Source organism: Zingiber officinale, chromosome 5B (genome assembly GCF_018446385.1).
Source record: "Zingiber officinale cultivar Zhangliang chromosome 5B, Zo_v1.1, whole genome shotgun sequence".
NCBI classification, from domain to species: Eukaryota; Viridiplantae; Streptophyta; class Magnoliopsida; order Zingiberales; family Zingiberaceae; genus Zingiber; species Zingiber officinale.
The window spans coordinates 73,042,585-73,064,849 of NC_055995.1; the positions used below are offsets into that span (position 1 = coordinate 73,042,585).

The following is a 22,265-nucleotide window of genomic DNA, read 5'->3' on the forward strand; positions in this document are numbered from 1 at the left end:
GAAGATCAAGAGGTCTATAAGTTACAAGAGGTATAACTAGTTATTAATTTTCGTATCATAACTAGTTCATCTTTTGTATAGATCTTGAAAAACCAAACACAAGAGCTTATCAATTTTAATTATCATTTTTGTTATCGATTTTCGTTTCGATTTCATGTTTCGATAATGTGTTTCTATTGAGGTCTCTATTGTTAAACCTTGTTTACTGTGAGAAGTTTAAATATCTGATTTCTTTGAAAGGCTTTGTTTAGGCAGTGGTGGATGATCCCATACCAAGAATACCTAGTGCCTCGCCACGTTTGACCTGGAAGCCGATCCTTGAAATAGATATTTGATCAACTTCTGTAATATGGTTTAACTTAGGAAGATCACATTGGTTGAACTTGAAGTAAGAATGTTAAGTTTCCTTCCTAATTCAAGTTTAACTTCTAAAGGAAAAATTTGGATTAATAATGTTAAGTATCGTTTGCAATCCAAATTTAACTTTAGTAGAACACATGGGTAGCTAGGATAGTTCTATGCTTGTACAAATATTATACAAGGGAACTAGGACGGTATTCCGAGTAGCAACCAACATTTAGGGGGAGTTACTCTTTAAGGACATGAAAATCTATTTTTCATACACCTTGGAAGGTGGTTAACCCTTTTTAGTTGAAAGCAGTACTAAACCACTAGGCCTAATTCACACCGACATGTGCGATTTTAAAGGGACACCAACACGTGGTGGGAATAAGTACTTCATCACTTTTATAGATGATCAACAAAATACGGTTATGTGTATCTTCTCTAAAGTAAGGATGAAGCTATAAAAAAAATTAATTCTCTATAAAAGTGAAGTTGAAAACCAACTTAATAGGAAAATTAAGGTGGTTTGGAGTGATTGAGGTGTTGAGTTATGTGTTAAACACGTTATCAGATATGAAACAACAACTCCCTATTCTCCCTATGCTTTTATTGAGTTTTGGACTGCCAGAGTAAATGTGGGGGGAAGTTGTACTCACGGCTAATTACCTTTTAAATAAGGTGTCTTGAAAAAAATAGAAAAGAACCTGTATGAGTTGTGGACTAGTAGATAATCATCCTACAAATACTCGTGAATATGGGGGTGTCTTGCCAAAGTGTTAGTTCCTGATCTGAAGAGGATTAAGATAAGGCTAAAGACTATTGATTGTATATTTCTTAGATATGCACATAACAATAGTGCTTATAGGTTCCTTGTGCTTGAATTGCAAATATTGAAAATACACAAGAACTCGATTATTAAATCAAGAAATGTCTCATTCTTTGAATATGTGTTTCCGTATAAGACCCAAGAGAAACTTAACTCCTCAAAACGGACATATAAAACACAAAGGAAAGAATAAGCAGATAAACCTATTGAGGTTGAGCTCAGACGAAGCAAAAGAGCTTGGGTGGAAAAATCTTTCGGAATAGATTTTATCACTTTTATATTGGAAAGTGAATTCCGAAGTTATTCAGAAGCAGTATGTTGTTATGAGGGACCTCAATGGAAAGCGGTAATTGCATCTGAAATTGACTTTATCTTGCAAAATCACACCTGCAAACTTGTGACTCTTCCTCCGAGAAATAAGTCACTTGGTTGCAAGTAGATTTTCAAAAAGAAAAGGACATCAGATGACACGATTGATAAGTACAAGGATAGATTGATAATTAAAGGTTATCGACAATAAGAGGACCTTGATTACTTTGATATGTATTCTTCGATATCAAGAATAACTTCCATCAGAGTATTGTTGGCTATCTCCGCTTTATGAAATTTGGAGATACATCAAATAGATGTAAAGAACATTTTTCTAAATGAAGATTTAGAAGAGGAAATCTACATGGAGTATCCTGAAGGGTTTTTTATGCCAAAGTAGAAAAACAAGGTTTATAAATTAGTCAAGTCATTATATAATTTGAAACAAGCTCTGAAGCAATGACATAAAAAGTTTGATAATGTCATGAAGCCAAGTGAATTTCAGATCAATAAATGTGATAAATGCATCTACATAAAAAACTACAGGAAATAACTATGTCATGTTATGTTTATATGTAGATGACATCCTTATCATTGGAAGTAATGATAAGATAATCAAATCCACTAAAGTTATGTTGAATTCAAGTAATTATAAGAATTAAAATTCTTAGAATAGCAAAATGACTTGTTCTCAGTCAGTTTCATTATGTGGATAAGATTCTTAAGAAATTTAATATGAGTGATACTGCGTTGGCATGGACTCCGATAGATATGAGTCATCATCTATCGAAAAACAAAGATAAGAGTATCTTTCAGATAGTGTACTCCATGGTGATTGGAAGTTTGATATATTTAATGAGTTGTACACGATCATACTTAGCCTATGCAATAAGCAAGCTGAGTAAATACACCAGTAATCCTGGTGTTGAGCGCTAGAAAGGGATAACAAGAGTACTAAGATACTTACGGTATACTCATGAGTATATGCTGCACTACACGAGATATCCTATTATGATCAAAGGATATAACAACGCAAATTGGATATCGGACATGAAAAACTTTAAGTCCATAAGTGGATATGTATTCACTTTTGGAAGTGCAGTCATTTCATGTAAATCTTCTAAGAAAAGCATAATAACTAGATTCACAATGGAATATGAGTTTGTAGCTTTTGACAAATATAGTGACGAGGCTGAATGATTACGATAATTCTTAGAAGATGTTCTTGGATGGCTGAAACCTATGCCGGTAATTTGTATATATTGTGATAGTCAATCGATAATTGGTTGGGCACAGAGCCATTTGTATAATGGTAAGTCTTGACTTATATGTCGTAGGCACAATACCATTAAACAACTAATCTCAACAGAAGTTATCACTATTGACTATGTATAGTCAAAGGATAACCTAGCGTATCCACTAATGTAACGTCCGAAAATTCTCAAAATAAATTTTAAAAATATTCTATTATTTTTCTGGAATTTTTGGAGTAACAGAAGTAGCAAAATTAAATAAAAACGTAAAATAGCCTAAGCGGGAATTGAACCCGAGACCTATTAGACCCTACGATTTATAGATGACCTTAGTAACCAGGGGGCCCCAGCAGGGGTGTGCTGAAAGAAGAGGAGAGAAATTATATTTATGATCGAGTTGGGTTGTATTAATCACTTAATATAAATAGGGAATTTAAGTAGGAGTTTATTATTTCGGATCGACAATTCTCCCTCAAACCCTCACCCGACGCCGCCCTCTCTCTTCCTCACCCTCTCGGCGCACAAGCCCCAAGAGATCTAGGGTTCCATCCCTAGGGTCGTAGGAGCACCTTCCGGCGACGTCTCCGATACGAGGACACTCCTCTCCGTGAGAAGAATGCGTAGACGCAAGAAGACCGCCGAAGAGATCTTCTTCTCCGGAAATCTAGCGATCAGAATTGTAAGAAACCTAGTGCAGGAAGTAAGTAACCCCTCACCTGCAGTATAAGTAGCTAATCGTATGTTTCTATATTCTTAGTTCACCCATATGCAGAGTTAGAGCACACCAAGTGCTCGATAAAATGACTAGTACAATTATATGCTACAGTGGGCATTTTAATAGCTCAGTTAAATGTCATAGAAGCATTTTAAATAGCATGCTTAATCTTGCCTCAATTTATATGGGACTAAGGTCCAATGGGTGGGCTCCCATAGTCGCCTCTAGGTTCAGATAACTTAGCTCTATGTTCAGATAACCTAGTAAGAGCAAGATAAGATAAATTAACTTATGAATCAGTATTTTACTTTATTAGTGACACTGTGCTGGACTCTTAGTTGTCCTTGGGTTGGACTCCCATAGTCGTCCCTAGGTTTAGATTACCTAGTAAACCCTACTAGATTCGGGACTAGCTACCTCGGGTCTAGTTAGGGATGCACGCATAGCAAGTACAGTTGTCGGGCCCATCAGCAGCATGATTATTATTTTTATCTATTATGAAAATAATTTTCAAAACTTCACAAATCAGCTATGTGAATACAATACAGTTTCAGCATTAACCTAACATTAATTTTAGATTAGCTTATGTATCAGTTTAGTTTTCTTGTTGATACAACAAATAGTTTATGTTTAGTAGTTGATTGCCATGACTTATATGTCAATATGACATGTTTTAGTATTTTAGTATGATTCTCATCATGTATATCAGCATAACATCTTTTAAAAGCATGATTTCATCGAATGCATATTTTGTGAGGTAGATGGTTCTTACTAAGCTCCCAAGCTTATAGTTTCCTTTTCCTTATACTGCAGATAAAGGTAAAGGGAAGATGGATTAGCGGAGGCTAGAGGGTAATGCGTCAAGATGTGTGTGAGAAGGAACTTGGAATAAAGACTCTTGGGGAGTAGCCCATCTAAAGACTTAGTATTTCTGTTTTTGGTTATTTTTCTGCACTTTTAGGGTGTTTAAGTATCATGAATTATGAAGGTATACACTACGCCATGCTTAGACTCCTCGTTGTCTTGATAATAGATAGTAAAATGTGAGTAATGTCATGCCTAGTAGTAATGTTTATGCTTTTAGTGGTTTTCTGAAAATTCTGTATGAGTTCGGGTGGAATTTCTGCAAAATCAGAAACCCAATCGATCAGCCGATCGATTGAGGAGTCCTCAATCGATCAGCCGATCGATTGGAAGAAATCCCCGCGTACAGAACGTTACTGAATCGATCAGCTGATCGATTGAGGAGTCCTCAATTGATCAGTCGATCGATCGGGAGTAACACCCCGCGAACAGAAGGTTGCTGAATCGATCAGCTGATCGATTGAGGAGTCCTCGATCGATCAGCCGATCGATTGAGTCGCGACCTGCGCGTACAGATAGCTGCTGAATCGATCAGCTGATCGATCGGTCAGACTGGATCGATCAGCCAATCGATTCAGATGGTTCTTCCGTGCATAGAAGCACGTTGAATCGATCCGTGGATCGATTGACATGTTTCAATCGATTGAGCCTCGACCTCAATCGATTGGGGAAGCCTGATTTCGGCTGGAAACCTCTGATTTCAGTTTCTTGACCATATGGAGAGTTTAGATTCCATTCTTTAGTATATGTACAACAATGAAAAGGTATTTTGAACATAAGTTACAGATTTTAATAGTCATTAGCAGAGTGAGATTTTAATTAGTTCAGTTTTTCGCACACAATAGTTAGACAATGTAACCCCCGGCCTTACAGCTCAGTCAGTAGAAGGCGGGGCGTTACAACTAATCAAGGGTTAAATAGAGAGTTAGTTGCTAGCTCATCGTGAGGAATGAGCTTGATGTAAGTGTCGATGTCGACTGTAGATGCAAAGGAAACTTAACCTATGCTGACTAGAGATCCCAACAGCTAGATTCAAAGGACAACCTAACTGTACTGAAAGACAACCATTGTGGGGGAACAACCCGATGAATCAGTAAGCAGATTAAGGGTACGTATTTTTGCTTTTTAATGATCGCAGTGGAGTAATGGAAAATACTTTCGAAAGATCACCTATGTAAGAAAGAAGTGGTGCTACTTCGAAAAGAATAGAAGGCACAATTCTTAGCGTTTCTCATAAAACCAGGTATGTTCATGACCAAGAACAAATACACTCATGAGACCTGAGCTATATTAGGGATGGTCTGGGTGAGATATGTCCATGCTTACACAAATGATATAACAGTTCAAAGACATCACATCTACTGATTAACTAGTGAGTAAACATATTTTCACAATGGACGGTTCAAAGGGTAACACCTACATATCCTATACACAATTCAACTACCGAAGGTTATCACATACCTTATGTCCATTCATGTAGGAGGTTGTTAGAAAAATGTGAATGGAAACACGACTTGTGGGTATTAGTCCCACATCGATTGAGTGACATTTATGACTGATTAATAGTGCATAAGGAGGTATGAATCTAGGATTCGGATTGTACCAACTAAAGGATTCTTATGTGAACACTACTACATGAAGTGGATTGCGGTTAGGCAGAGCACGCCTATATATATCAGTTAGAAGTTGTCATGAGTCTCTTTTACATGCTCTTACTCCGCCTATGTGGTTTAATAGAAATGCAACACTTGACACGCCACTTGTGCCATGCTTCTTGCCACATGAACGAGCCACATTTGCATATGACACATGCCTTAGTGCATGTTAAACACAAGTGTCATGCGTGTGGCAAATACACTTAGTATATGTTACGCAAGTGTCATGCATGCACAAATACACATGCATGACAAGTTGCTCAATGCTTATTTATGAGGAGCAAGAGCCAGAGCATGAGAACACAGAGCTTGTGAAATAAGTTGCGGAAATAAATGGCTTAAGGAGATTGTTTTACAATAGGATTTGACGTCTTTTATTTTTTGAGCGACGCTCTTCACGTAATTCGGACACAGGCTCCGTGTTTGTTCGACGCCCGTCTTGATCCATCGACATCAGCATCCTTGACTCAACAATCGGAGCACTCACTGACATGACAACTTGACGATCGACTTATTCAGCCAGATCAACTGCTTGAAATTATCAACTCAAACTATTTTAACAGATAAATAAGTACTATCCCTCTAATAAATTTTAAATACAGAACCACCTGACACCTCCACTCCCTATCGTTTCAGAAAGTCAAATCAAAAGTAAAACAAGTGAAAAGATCAAAATGTCCCTCTTCTATGCTGCATCCACATCTTCACCCGCATCATTATTAAAATATAAAATTAACAAAGTTTAATTAATGTATCGTATTAAAAATAAATTAGATTATCGGTAAATTAGAAAAAAATTCCTAATCACAATTTTAACTTTACATGCATTTCCTATATCTAAAAAACTTTGTTTTCACTCCCTGCCTGCAAAGTTTCATTTATTTCAACTCCCTCATGCAAATATCATTACCTAATTGCCCTTCATATTTTTTAGGTACAAAAAGTTCAAAAATAAGTATAATTCCTCTTAAATTTAGCACTTTAAACTAGAATTCAGTATATTTCTATCAAAATTCAGCACTTTAAATAAGAATTCAGTATATTTTTATCAAAATTGACCCTTCATATTTTTTAGGTATAAAAAATCTAAAAATAAATATAATTCTTCTTAAATTCAACACTTTAAACTAGATTCCAGTATATTTTCTATCAAATTGAACATTACTTTTTTTTTCTACTTAATATAATTCCTTCTAAGTTCATCACAATTCAAAGAAAATCTAGTATATTTTCTATCTAATTGAGTATCATTTAAAGAAAATCTAGTATATTTTCATCTAATTAAAGTGGAAAAAGAGTCGTTCTCAATTTGATAGAAAATATACTGAATTCTAATTTATGTTGGACCCCGTGGATGTTTTGATGTGATCAACCAAGTTGGTTAGGTCCTGCTTTGTATTTGATCCCTGTGTCTAAGTGTGCAGGAGTTTAGGAGCGCAGGAAGTCGAGCGGAAGACGCAGCTAGCGAGAAGGACGGCATGGGAAGGGAGCCGACGGGCTCGGTGCGTCCGAAGGACAAGAGAGCTGCGGAAGAGTACACCAGTAGGCGAGAAGAACGTGCACGACGTTCGAGGGACGTTAAGCCTGGGAGGAAGGCTGCTCGAGGAGAATGCCAGAAATTGGGTTCGGGTGAGCCCTATTTCGGTTGGCCGAATCACCCAAACTATCGGAGCATCGGAAGCCAACGCAATGGAGCTGGAAAAGAAGCACAAGCTGGAAAACCAGCTTGAAGGCGCCTTCATGAAGCATGAAGGCACCCTCAACATGAAGGCGCCTTAAAGTTTGATGAAGGCGCCTTCAACAGGTCAGTTTTGACCGTTTGTGCTGCGGATAAAATTTTATCCGCTGACCGAGCTGGAGGCGCCTTGAACCTTTTTGGAGGCTCCTTGGACCCTCGGGATAGACTTTTCAGGAGCTATATAAAGGCCCCTGGAGCTAGGAATTATTCATTCAACTCAGTATTAGATTTCCTAGCAACTGTTGAGCTTTCTAAGTGTGTAAAAAGTTTCTCCGCCTTCAGAGAAGGAGCTTTCTTACTGCGCCTTTCATCGCCTTGGATTAACAACCGTCTTGGTTGTAACCAAGTTAATTCTGGGTCTTCTCGATTTCTTTTTTCTTAATTGTTTGATTTTAGTGTTGCTATTTTTGAGTTGAAAGTTTGAGGAGGGTATAATTTTTATTTACAGGCAATTCACCCCCCTCTTGTCGGCCTCCGATGCACCTATAATTGGTATCAGAGCCAGACCGCCTCAGAAGGACTAACCGCCAACTGAAGCACAACGATCAAGACGATGACCGGAGCAAATATTCATCCTCCAAAGTTCGACGGAGATTTTGTTACATTGAAGCGAAAAATGTAGGTATTTTTTAAAACTGAATTTGATATACTTTTAATAATGAAATATGGATATGCATCCCCAAAAGATAAAGAAGAAAACACGTGGAGCAAGAAGGAGCAAGCTGATTTTGTCGCTAACGGAAAGGCTGAGTTCCACCTGCTCAGCGTCCTGCCACCTCAGGAGGTAAATCGGATCAGAAGCTACGACTCCGCGAAAGATCTCCGGGAAAAATTCCTGGAACTTCATGAAGGTACCTCCGAAGCGAAGCTAGCGAGGCACGACATCCTCCGGACCCAGTTGACGAACCTCCGGATGAACCAAGGTGAGAAGGTAGCGCAACTCCAAGCAAGGATTAAAGAGCTGATCACGCAATTAAGCAACCTTGGAGAAGAAGTAAAGAACTGGGACTCAATCCGGTACGCGCTCAACGCCTTCCCCAGAACTCCAGAGTGGGCCTCCTTAGTAGATGCGTACTACATCTCTAACGACTTCGAGGTAAGTACTCTAGAACAATTGTTTTCTACTTTTGAACTTCACGAATCTCGAGTTGCAGAGCCCAATGGAGTAGAGAAGACTAGTCAGAACATTGCCTTAAAAGGCAAGAATAAACGGTTCTAACTCTGAAGCCTCGGTCGACGAATCCGAAGCGGCACTACTAGTAAGACGCTTCAATAAATTTTTTAAATCTAATAAATTTAGATCGCAGACAAAGAGGCATCAGTAAAGAAAAAGGACGGTTCGTTGCTACAACTGTAACGAAGAAGGACACATCAAAGATGACTGCCCGGACTTGAAGAAAAAGGGGAAGGAGAAGGAAAAGACAAAGTACAAGAAACTAGAATCATCCAAGCACAAGAACCTGAAGGCCACTTGGTCAGATTCGTCTTCTTCCGAATCAGACGTCGAAGCTTTCTCCGGGTTAGCGATGATGGCTAACCATCTTCCCGAAGATGACTCAAGCTCCGAGATGAGCATAGATGAAGGGGGAGGAGCATCAGAAGAAGAAAGCTGTAGTGAAGGGGGAGCATCACCTAGTCAGGTAAGTAAGGTGCGTAATCTAACCCCTACTCAGTCATTTCTATTTATCAAGTCTCTTTCTAAAGAGTTAGATCAATTAAAAAAGAAAATGAACATTTGAAATTAGAGAATGCAAAATTGAAAAATGAAATTGAAAAATTGAAATCTGCTGCATATTCAAATGTTTTTCAAAAATCTAAATTAAAAATTTTTGGTAAATTAAACTGGTATATTAGAAACCATCAAGGTCAACTTAGGAAAATTCCTAAAATTTATATACCCCCTAGATTTTTAATTAACCCAGTAGGAAGAAATCTATACTGGATTCCAAAGTCTTTGATAAATTAGAATTATTGAAGTTAGAGCTTACAGCGAGTAAATTAAACAATGAATTTCTTTATGAAGCTTTGTCTAAGGAAGTGGTTGTTGCTCCAATAACCAAGAAGACCTAGTGCCTCGCCACGACCTAGAAGCCGAAATATCGAAATAAAATGTTTAATCCACTTTCTGGTAAAAGTATTAAAAGTTAAAAATTAAATAATGTTTTGAAAGTTTTTCAAACTTTTTCTTGAAAATTCTAAAAAATTTATTTATTTTTAATTATTCTAAAAATTCAGGTTACTTAGAATTTTTTTTTAATTTCTAAAAATTCATTTTTACTTAGAATTTTTACTTAGAAATTCCTTCTGAAAATTCTAAAAATTCATTTTTAACTTAGAAAATTTTTTCTAAAAAATTCAGTTTACTTGAAATCTTCAAAAAATTCAGTTTACCCCGTTTTTGCTGTGATCAAAGGGGGAGAAATCGGTACAAGTTTAGGGGGAGTTAGGAATATTTAATAATTTCAAAATTCTTTTAGTATTACAAATTTTTATTGTAATTTTTATGCTTAAACTGTTAGTTAGTAATTTCTTTAAATTACTATTTGTTTTTATACCCTAACTTTAACTTGGGTTGATGCACATCAAAAAGGGGGAGATTGTTGGACCCCGTGGATGTTTTGATATGATCAACCAAATTGGTTAGGTCCTGCTTTATATTTGATCCCTGTGTCTGAGTGTGCAGGAGCGTAGGAAGTCGAGCGGAAGACGTGGTTAGCGAGAAGGACGGCACGGGAAGGGAGCCGACGGGCTCGGTGCGTCCGAAGGACGAAAGATCTACGGAATAGTACACCAGTGGGCGAGAAGAACGTGCGTGGCGTTCGAGGGACGTTAAGCCGGGGAGGAAGACTGCTCGAGGAGAAGGCCAGAAATTAGGTTCGGGTGAGCCCTATTTCGGTTGGCCGAATCACCCAGACTATCGGAGCATCGGAAGCCAACGCAATGGAGCTAGAAAAGAAGCACAAGCTAGAAAACCAGCTTGAAGGCACCTTCATGAAGCATGAAGGCACCCTCAACATGAAGGCGCCTTAAAGATTGATGAAGGCGCCTTCAACAGGTCAGTTTTGACCGTTTATGCTGTGGATCAAATTTTATCCGCTGACCGAGCTGGAGGCGCCTTGAACCTTGTTGGAGGCGCCTTGGACCCTCGGGATAGACTTTCCAGGAGCTATATAAAGGCCCCTGGAGGTAGGAATTATTCATTCAACTCAGTATTAGATTTCCTAGCAATTGTTGAGCTTTCTAAGTTTGTAAAAGGCTTCTCTGCCTTCAGAGAAGGAGTTTTCTTACTGTGCCTTTCATTGCCTTGGATTAACAACCGTCTTGGTTGTAACTAAGTTAATTCCGGGTCTTCTCGATTTCTTTTTTCTTAATTGTTTGATTTTAGTGTTGCTATTTTTGAGTTGAAAGTTTGAGGAGGGTATAATTTTTATTTGCAGGCAATTCACCCCCTCTTGCCGGCCTCCGCTGCACCTACAGTTTAATGTGCTGAATTTAAGAAAAATTATACTTATTTTTAGACTTTTTAAACCTAAAAATATTAGGGGTAATTAGGTAAATTAGTGTATATTATTTTGGACTAGGGAGTGGAAACAAAGATTTTGATCAATAAAGACTGCATGTAAAATTGAGTTTATGATTGGGAACTGCATGTAAATTTACCGAGATTATACCGATACACGTACACACTACATTGATAAATTTCAACATAATCCAGATGCAAAATATTATTTATTTAGTTTTTTAATAAAACAATTTGATGAACAATAAAGTGTTTATTATTTGTCAAGTTGTTTAGTAAATTACTGTGATGAAAATATTTTAGTATAAATGAAGTGGAGAACATTTAGAGCATCCTCAATGTAAGAATTTTAAAAAAATTTATAAAATGAAAAAGTTAAATATAAAAATTTTAATCATTGTGAAGGTAAGATTTAAAGTTTGTTGTTAAAGAACAGTAATAAAATTTCAAAAAAAAATTTTTATTGAAATTAATGTAATATATATATATATAATTAATGTAATCACATATTATAAAGTGGATCATATAAAAATCATTTAAATGTTTAATTATTGGAGATGTTTCAATAGATTTTTAGACTGTTGACGTGACATGATATAATATATTGGGATCATAAATTTTTTTTTTAGAACTCTAACTATTAGAAATGCTATTAGATGAAGTGCTTTCGAATAAGGTCAAAATTTGTTTCGGACTAAGATGTAATGGTTAAACTTTCTAACTAATTAATCATGTATTTAAGGTTTGAATTTTAACTAAGTGTATTATAGAATTTATTTTTAATGAAATGACAAATTTAAGAAAATTAGACATTTGGATGGGCCGCGAATGGTTTTTGATTTATTTTAATAAATCATAAGATCAGTTACCGAACCGATTACTTTTAAAATTAATCAATCTGAATAGTTGAATGCCTAAATTAAAGATTAAGAATCTCTACTGTCGAGGTAAACATAAGGGCTTTAAACTCTCTGCTACAGTAAGAAATTGCAAAACATATAGGGGTAAGATGAATATCTGCATGTGTGATTTGGACATATCAGATAATGCAGATCTTTCGCTGCAAATTTCCTAGAACAGTTTCAACCTTGGTATGAAGCAGGCGGTCAGACACAAAGACGATCCACCCTCTTCCCCGTTGTCGCCGTCGCTGCTTGCCGAAGCAACGTCCGGTCATATCTCTCTCCCTGCAAGGCGAGATGGGAATGCGATCTCGCGCGGAGGCTATCATCTCCTCCATCGTCCCTGTGCATCCCCACGAAATCTCCTCGCTGATCCACTCTGCTTCCTGCTTCTTCTTCGTAAAATCTAGCCCCCAGAGGTCTTTCGGATTTCTAATTGTTCACATCAGAATCTGTTGTTTCATTTCTTTTCTTGGTAAATTCGTGCAGCTCTTGAGCGCGTATTTTGTGATTCTTCCCCTGCGCGACGAGGGGGCGATATCTCTGGGACTGGAGAACCTCCCCGGTCTTTTCGTTGGATCTCTGATTCTGACGTTGCTTGCCGCTCCAGTGTCGACCCTCGTCTTTTCCCTGCCTAATCTCTCCAAAGCAAGGGTGTGAGACTAAAAGAAAACTTCATTTTATACGCTTGTTTAGAGACACTAGACCGTTCGGTTGATTTCTTCTAGAAAATAGCATTTTGGTTATTGAAAACTTGTCTGCAGACTGGTAGGATAATTTAATGTTTTTCATAATTGCTTATCTGTATTTTTTGCTTAATCTGATGTTCAAACATTCTAATGACTCCGTTATCATTTTCAAAATTTTCAGGCGTTGGTTTGGATACATAGGTTTTTTAGTGTATCCCTTATTATATTCTTCCTTCTTTGGCATGCATCTTCTCCTAGATTTTTTGGTAGCGCCTCCAAGGTAAGGAGACTCAAGGAAGGCAAACATTTGAGCTATATGCTAAGGATTTACTATCATTTGTTTCATGATTCAGTTGAGATGCATTCCCATGTGTAGGAATCAGAGCATTCACTTAAAGAACTGAATCCTAAACAGGATATTCATTCAAGTAGTTGGAGTAACCATGGATGGTTCTATGTTATAGTTCGAATAAGCTTATTCTTATGGGTATAACCTCTTGTTTGGCTGAGTTCTGTACTCTTACTGCTGATTTATATTATTTTGACTAAAATGGTTGATTTTGAAGGTTGCGTTGCTTAATCTTGTGACAATATCATCAACTTGGGCAAGGGTGATAGATGTTATGGACAACGAGGTAATTTATGGTGTAAAATGGTCTTCTAATAGTAAAGTTTCTTGTCTGATTTTCATACATGTTCAGTCAGGTTCAAGACTATTTGGTTTCATTGGTGCTGGTGCTACATCAGGGCAACTTTTCGGATCACTCTTTGCAGCAGGCATGGCTTGGATAGGACCATGTATGAACTTCTAACGGAAATTGTTTTATTGATTTTCCAAGTCATCTCCTCTTGTTTTTTTTCTCTTTCTGATCACTGCTTTAGTTTTGCTCTTGTTCTCTGCCCTCTTGTTGGAGCTTGCTGCACAGTCATCAAAAGGAATACGTCATGATGTGCATACTGAATCTACAGAATTTTCAACCATTAGGTAGAATCATCCTTTTTGTTCATTTGGCATAGAAAAAAATGCATACATCATTTTCCAATATGGTCTATTGATTTGCTTGATAGACTAGTAAGCTTAAAAGCCAGATATAATATGGTCTAATCGTAGTATGGAACCTAAAACGGCAGGTAATATCTGATAATTCGTACTATTCTAAAGTCTAAACACGTGCTTTTGACTTCTCTCTTCAATTATATTTGTGAAAAAGTGAACAATAGTTGTGGGTGCAAATGTTTATGCCTTTTGAACTATGCTCATCTTTTCCAGTTTAGCTGTCTTTTCCAGTTTAGCTGCATATCAAGTGTATTAAGTTTATGTTCTTGTTGTTTTTACTTTGTTTTATGCTAGCTATCACGTTATAATTCAAGGTTCAACATTTTTCATCTCTGTATTTCAAAGAGAAATAATTTAGCCTTGTTATTACTAGTGTTATTTTCCTAAATCGAGTTAAAGAGGTAAAAGAACTGTATTTGCTGAGCTGCATGTTATTCTGCAATTTTGTTTGCCAAATTACAAGTAACATGTTTGCTGAGTCAACCCAATAGTAGTATTGACAACTTAAGTGGGATCCAATTCAAAAAAATGACTTTTAGTTAATATTATATGATATTTGCCAAATAAGTTAATATTATATGAATATACTGATCTCAAGCAAAATATTAATGTGCAAAAGAAGGGTGTTTAACAAGCTTTCAAACACTGGAATGTCAGGACCTACTTTTGAAGCTTGTAATTTGCTTTGGGCAAAAATCAAGGAGGCATTTTTTTTCCAAATCATCAAATGGGCGCTCCACTTTGATTTATTTTTATTAAAAGGGTGCCCCACTTTGATTTTTTATCAAAAGGGCGGCCCACCCCACTGTTGACATGTTGTAGTAGGTTGAATCCGCATTGTGCCCGCTATAGTTTCGTAGCCGCTACGACGTGAATGTTAGGTGAGCAGGTTGAATTCGTGTTGTAACAGTATGGTTTCGTAGCTACTACAACGTGAATTCCTATCAACGTTGAATATATTAAGTATGAATTGTAGCAACTATGTAATCGTAGCTGCTAGCTACAAAACTGTAGCTGCCGCAACACGCTCGACCGGCTTAAGATTTATGTAGGAGATAACAGTACTGAACAATACTAGAGGGTAGTTGGGTAATTATACACGATAAATATCAAAGTGGGACACTCCTTTGATGATTTAGAAAAAATGGGGCTCCCTTTTGACTTTTGCCCATTAGCTTTTCACCTTTTTGAATAAGACCCTAATTATGAAGTCTATTGCTTGAGTTATTTTACATTGGCACTATGGCCATTCAAAATAGCAAAAAATTGGACCACCCTCTAATACTTTTATGCCTCAAATTTTCTGTTCATTTCCTATGTTGTGCTGGAGAATTAGGGACCTTTAAGTTGTTTACAAACAGATGGTTGCATGTAGTATCATCAGCTTGGTTAGTTGCCACTTGTTTGCATGGTGATCATCCACTTCATGTTATGGCGTAAAACTTTAAAGCTACAATTTCTATGTCTGTTTTATGCCTTGAAAATTGAAATGATTGTATATTGCAATTTGTTAGTAACTCTAGGAAAAGTATAAAAAAATGAAATAGAAAATATTTACATATTCAATAAAAGTAAACATAGAAAGGATTTTTCACCCATGCCAATCATTTAATGCCAAGTTAATTTTCTATAATATAAGAAAAATATAATTAATTATACAAATATATAAATCGCACTGGACATTAATCTAATATCTTTTTATTCTGTAAACAACGTAAATAAATATAGAAATGTAAAACTATATTTTAATTGTTGGATTTGAAAAAATTATTTGAATTAAAAAATGCAATATTTTTAATTAATGAAAAATTACTTTTTCACCAAAAAGATAATTATATAAAAAAGAGTATCTATTGATTTTGTGGATTGAATCACTTAGCATAAGAATATTGCTATAGTTTAGTATAAATAAACAGTAAAAACAAATCGTTGCATTGAGTTCATTGGAGGGATACCACGTAGCCCACCAAATTGTTGGGACTTGAATGATTTTAATATTCAGCCTTGATTTTAATTTCTATTTTTTGCACATTTGATCCAGTACTGTTAACACGCTTTTGAAATCTATATTGAATTAATAGCAAATATGGAATATTGAAAGTGCAATTTGTCTTGACAAAATATATTCTCAAAGTCAATCAAGAATGCTAGTCCAAGTCCACTGAATTGGTATTAACTTTCATTATGGCGTGAATATAAAATGGTTTTTGATTTTATATTTATGTTCAATCAAGCGATTAGAGCTTGATTTCATATTTTGTCCAAATTAGTGGTAATAATATGCACAAAGAATTGTATAAAATTAAGATTTTGTTTAACTATATCTCATGTGGAGTAACCTTACAATGTGATGTTAGAATGTGCTCAAATTTCTAGCTATTCAAAACTAGCATGGTTGCCAATAACAAATTGCTCTTTCAAGCAGCAGCAATGTAGTTGCAAATGATATCTGCTACATTTGCATTTGCTTGCGATATTTGTTTTTTGTACATTTTTAATATCAAGCGTCCAAACATCTTCCAATAAAACTTATCCTTTTCTGTTTGAGGAAATGATGTAATGTAGTTCTATATGATGGCTGTTGTTCGAAAGAATCCTTTCATGCTGTACGACTCCTTAATATCTGCTAAAAATAACTCTTAGGTACTGAAGCTAGTTGTTTATTGTATTATTTGCCCTTTTTTTGAATATGCACAGCGTAGGAATTTCATTGAGGTGGTTAACTAGCTCCACTACTAGTCCTAATGGTCGTGGCTTTATGTGAATAGTGATTTACCTCTCAACATAAGAATCCAAAACTATGTCATACATCTTGCAGAATGTATTCATGCAGTTTATTGTTTAGAATCTTTAGATAAACAATATTGGACTATTTCGAACCTGTATATTATTAGAATTAATAAGAACTGTACTGTGTGAGTTAGTCAAAATTTGCTACCTTAATTGCCCTTTTCCTCAGTTGTAATAATGCTATTATCTGATATTCACTCTCTCTGTATTTAGTTGTTTGCCTTTACTTCTCATGTAGGGAATATGTGCAGGATGATAATACTTTGTCAAATGAAGAAACAACAGCTTTGGTCATGGCTTCTCCTAAATCAGTAACAAATATCGTGAAAACTCGGCCTTTCATAATGTTGGAAGGACTTTGGCTTATCTTATCTTCAACTTACCTTCTCTGTGTGTCTCTCTTTCTGTGGCTGGGTGCTGTTGTATCTTCCTTCTTCTATTTTCAGGTAAATATATTTTAGGTTTATGCTATTAAAAGTGATTACTAGTACCAATTGTTTTTGATACATGTGAGGAGAAAGTAGATAAACAATTGAAGATTATATACAGTTCTTGATATTTGTCAGAAGATGTATGACTTGATTGCTTTTGTTAATCAACTTGGCATGGTACGACTCAATTAGTCTTGCTACTTCTTGTGGCAAGCGAAGAGGCGTCATTGGCTCGATTGTATTTCAAAACTGAAGTATCAACTAAGCTAGGACAGCATAGTAAAAGGGGTTAGGGGGTGTAACTATAATACAGCACCAGTAGAACAAGGACAGAAAATTAAATGGTAATTGGTTACCCATTCAGTTCATACACAACTGCATTTATCCTCTGACCTCAAAATCCATCATCCAATTCCTAAATCGAGATTGCAGCCCTCCAGTTTTAATGATTTATGGCAGTGGCTGCTTAGATGCCTTTTATGACCTCCATATTGTGAAGCATCATTAAATAAGCCCACTGCCTCTGAGGACATGCTCCCATTGCCTCTGAGGAAATGCTTATGATACTCTATTGCTGTGGTGAAGCCAAATAATCCAGCTTCATTCCTGCACAATATTAATGGAGGGCCCGGAAGTATAGTAGGAGACTTTTGAATCAAAACTCTTGGTAGTATTTTTTTCTGGTGTACATGATTGAGATGGGTGTAAAGTCTGTTATAATGTTGATCTTATCAGATTGTAGTTACATCGTCACATGTGTTAAAATATAAAATAGCTGAAATGTTTTTTTCTCTGTAAATTTAGAGGGCATACCAGTGCGTACCTAGTAAACATACTCTAGATATGAAGCACTCAGAACCACAATGGGAAATCTTTACACAGACTAAAATGATATTGTGCATTATGTACAAGTCTGTTTCCCTTGAATCCTTCTTACATCTCTTCACTGAACTAAATTATGGTTGTTGATATTAAACTGGAGGTTGGGGAACATAGGTCAGAGAACAAAAGTTCAATTCTGCAACAAACTAAGATCTCCTTCTTCTCGTTATCCTTTAAAATAATAAAATAGTTTCAGTAAAACAAGGCCATACCAAAACGTGATTGCATTTCATTCAGTTTATTTTCGGATTCTATTGCCAAAATACCATCATTTAATTCATGTGAGCACTTTCATTTAATTAATGTCCTTCTTCAAATTTTCATTTATTGTCACCATAACATCTGAAGTAAGACAATCATCAATGTTGCCACCTTAATTATTTTTGATTGCTTTATTTTACTGTAACTCTTTTGGGACGTTTTCAATGGCAGAAAGTGACAATCATCGCAACAACAGCTGTGGGGTCTATTGCTAGGAGAAGATTATTTGCACTAATTAACAGCTTCATTGCTGTATTTATTCTTGCTGGGCAACTTACTTTGACGGTAGCCATTTGCTTTGAGTACTTTTTTTACTTGCAGATATCATTTTCTTTTGAACCTTAGAGTTTGATTCTTACAAGTAAAATAAATCTATAAAGCTATGCAACCAATTTTTCGGTGATTTTGAAAGCTTATTTCTATAATGTGGATTGCACTTTAATGCAATTTATTGATATAGGTTTCTTATCCTATTTATTTTTCTTGTCATGTTTCCCTTTTGTATAATAATTGCAGGGTCGTATTCTGACAGTTGCTGGTGTTACTATAGCTATTTGCTCGGCGCCATTTGTAGCAACTTTGAGCATGGTTGCCCTTGCTTTACAGCCTACATGGGTAGCAGTTGCTCTCACTGAAACTGTTAGGAAGGTTCGTAAAAAGGATGATTGTCTTAGACTTAACAATTTTGAACTAAACTTATGTCATTCCATTTTTTCTTGTGGTTCACTAGTTATCAGAAAATCACTTTCAATTTTTAGATACCTCCGAATAGATTTAAATCTAGTCAAAAAAGGATCTTTGCTTAATTATCTTCCAAATTTATATTATACCTCTCTCATGGAATTTAATGATTTATTTTACTTGCAAGCGGTTAAGTTGATGGTGCTTTTGAGTGAGGTAGTCAAGGAAGACAAAGTAATGGTCATTCTTAGCCTATGACTGTGATTCATGAATTGTAACTTTATCTCATCCTCGAATGAGTAGTCATTATTTTCTCCAAACAAAATTATGAAGTTTAACTCATTGTGTATTTCCGCTGAGGATGATCGTCCTTCTCAGAGAGATTATTTTCCATGAAGACCTCATTCTAGTGATGTATTAGATGATGTCTACTGCATTATATATATCAATCTTCTGATTTCACATGATTTAGGACAGTATCTATCTTTAGTGTTATATAACAACTAAATTTTGAAATCCTGTTCCGTTGACAATTGCTCAATGAGGAACTGTGTTTTTTTAATATTATTCTAGTCAAAATTCATCAGTCTATTTGCATATCCAAGTTTATTTAGGCCAACTGTTCAATGAAGTTAGAGTGTTCTCTTTGAATGTTCCAGTGGGCTAGTGCATCTCTATTCAACACAAGATCCAAGGCAAATTTATCATGCTGTTTTTTTTCATGTAAATTTAAACATTTTAAAGATGTTGAAACACTTTGACAAAAGAAGGATATTTAAATACATCTTCTTGTGGTCTACTTTGTTTAAGTTTAATTTGCTGATCTATGTTGACTCGATTAGTTATAAATTTATCCTTTCAGGTAACTACCTATGTGGTAACAAGACCTGGAAGGGAACTCCTATTCACTGTTGTATCACAGGATGAGAAATACAAAGCTAAGGTACCTGTTCCTAATTTCTTTTTTCAATTAGGACAATTAACTTTTCAGATGCTACTAAAATAGTCCTCCGATTTTGTCAATCTTTAACTACTTGTGTCTGTTACTAATGATGTGGTGAATGAACTTCATTAAAAAAAAAATAGTGTGAGGATGTAAAGAGAATTGCTTCTTGTTTAGGTTCCAGGACACAATGGTTAGAGATCACTTGTTAAATTGGGAACCAATTTTGAACTGTTGTTGAGAAAAAAATGTAATTTGGCACGTAATTTACTTATCATTGAAAATCTCTTTAAGCTTGAGAAACCTTGCAGTGCAGTATATACATGCATTTGATCAATTTATCTATGCTATATGGATAAGATTGAAAACTTGTAGAAATGGAATTGTATCTGGTTCTATATCAATCTCATTTAATTGACAAAATCTAGTTGTAGTGGTATAACTTTGTTGGCTGGTCCTTTTTTGGTGAATGTTTTGCTGAAGTAAATGACACTGAAATTTTTGCAGATTTTCATAGATGTTATCGTCCAAAGACTCGGTGATGCAACTGCAGCTGGAATGTATAAATTGCTCTTTGGCAGCCTTAGCAACAGGACATCCATGGCCTCTCTCTATGTTTTACCCGTATGTTTTATTATTTATTTTTTCCAACAATACTATAGCATTGACATGATACAATAGCTCACATTTTTCACATATTTTGTGTAATGTACTGATTAATGTATACATGTTAGTTAAGATGTTTTATTTCACTAATAAGATGTCTTAACGACTCCCAATTGTAACCTTAAATATGAAAATTAGGTATTCCAGTTTGTGTGACCCACATGACGGTATTATTCAGAAATTGCTGTTACGGATGATTAATTATGGCCCTTATCATAGACGTTCCATCAAATACATAATCGAAGGGTATATGCTGGAAGAGTATCTTTCAAACTGCATTATGAGCTTGAATGTGTCCTATATCATGATTATTCATATTTTTGGGTCAATGTATCATGATTATTTATCAGTTGCTATGAACGAACAATTCTATTTACTAATTGTCTTGTGATTTCAGCTTTGTTTCCTCTGGCTAGCCGCAGCATTTCACTTGGGAAGGCGCCAAACTTACCTAGCTAAGCTGCAGGCTGCTTCCTTATCGACATCCAAAACTGAACAGGTGCCTCAGTAATTCTCATCACAAGCAGCACGACAACTATTGACTACTTCAGATGTGATAAACAATGTTTACGCAACATCGCCATGACATTTCATGAGTTTTACTTTGGCCGGCTTTCAGAAAGAGACTGATTTTAACCAGTAAAGGTTCGACCGTGGTGCATGAACATTCCAACTCCAGTGTATATTTCATTCTGATAGAACCTTGGATGTTTCTTATCCACTTGAAACTATAAATAGCTAGTTTGAACTACACAAAGATATGGTACGACTGGTTGAGAAATAGTCAAAAATAGCTTCTATTCGACCATTCAAAATGTGTTGTATCTTATTCTCATGTCAAAATTGGGAAGATTTGTTTGACGTTTAGCTTTTGACTTGATAGCGTGGGTGCATAAATCTAAATAGTGTTGCCTGCCTTTCACAAGATGTATTAAGTTTTATTGTCTTTTAGAGTTTTATTGACGACTACTCGTAAAGCAGGTGGCATAATGGCATAATTAAAAACGATTATATATATTGATAAATATAAAAGTTGGCAAGTGTTTTGAGGATTATGAAAGTCTATCTAGGTGGTTTAGTAAATTGTTGTTGAAATAGAGATTCAGTTATTAGTGATAATATTCATGAATATATATATATAAATAAAATTTAATATATTTGATGCGACCGATATAGGGAACCCTACACAGGATAGAGCTAAGTCAAAAGTCGAGTCAAGAGTCAGAGATGGAGGTCAAAGTAGCCACTTGATTTTTTTACTTGGTCTTCGAACTTCTTTGATTCAGTTCTCCCAACTCCTATTTGTTCATCCGATCTCTCTTAGTTCACTAAATTTCTCTAACTTAATTCATCCGACTGTTCCTATTCAGTCATCTAATCTCTCTGACTCGGTTCATCAGATTCTTCCAGTTCAATCATTCTCAGTTGAGACCTACATATTATGTGACTTATCATATCATTTTTTTTTTTTTTTTTTTTAGAATATGGATAATGTAATCGTTTCTCTCAAAAGACGTGGACAAACGTGTGGATAGAGGTGACAATTCAGATGAGTTTGATAGGTTTATATATTTTTTTTTTGAAAAAAAAAATCTCAACTCAATCCGACAAACTTGAACCCGACCTAAATAACCTGATTTAAAATGATTTTTTAAACTATTTTTCTTATAACTCTTCACTTTTATTTTAGTACTTTATTATTTTATATTAACATTGATATAAAATATCTTAATTTTTA

At 35.6% G+C, this 22,265-nt stretch overlaps 1 protein-coding gene across 1 annotated transcript; it reads left to right on the forward strand.

Annotated features, from left to right (window-relative positions):
* The first annotated feature begins 12,291 nt into the window (after positions 1-12,291).
* On the forward strand, positions 12,292-21,431 carry LOC121984517. The gene is made up of 13 exons (XM_042537474.1): positions 12,292-12,526; positions 12,617-12,781; positions 12,998-13,096; positions 13,193-13,303; positions 13,383-13,451; positions 13,518-13,614; positions 13,699-13,801; positions 16,902-17,109; positions 18,409-18,522; positions 18,754-18,885; positions 19,781-19,861; positions 20,369-20,485; positions 20,925-21,431. The coding sequence occupies exons 1-13, from the start codon at positions 12,425-12,427 to the stop codon at positions 21,036-21,038; spliced, it is 1,512 nt and encodes a 503-aa protein (XP_042393408.1). The 5' UTR covers positions 12,292-12,424; the 3' UTR covers positions 21,039-21,431.
* Positions 21,432-22,265: the final 834 nt, after the last annotated feature.

Bases quoted from the DNA above. Each gene is read 5' to 3' on its own strand.
- LOC121984517 (XM_042537474.1), top strand. From the start codon at position 12,425: ATGGGAATGCGATCTCGCGCGGAGGCTATCATCTCCTCCATCGTCCCT. The intron at 13,802-16,901 runs GTAGAATCATCC...CTTCTCATGTAG, and splicing joins ACAGAATTTTCAACCATTAG to GGAATATGTGCAGGATGATA. The intron at 19,862-20,368 runs GTACCTGTTCCT...AAATTTTTGCAG, and splicing joins ATGAGAAATACAAAGCTAAG to ATTTTCATAGATGTTATCGT.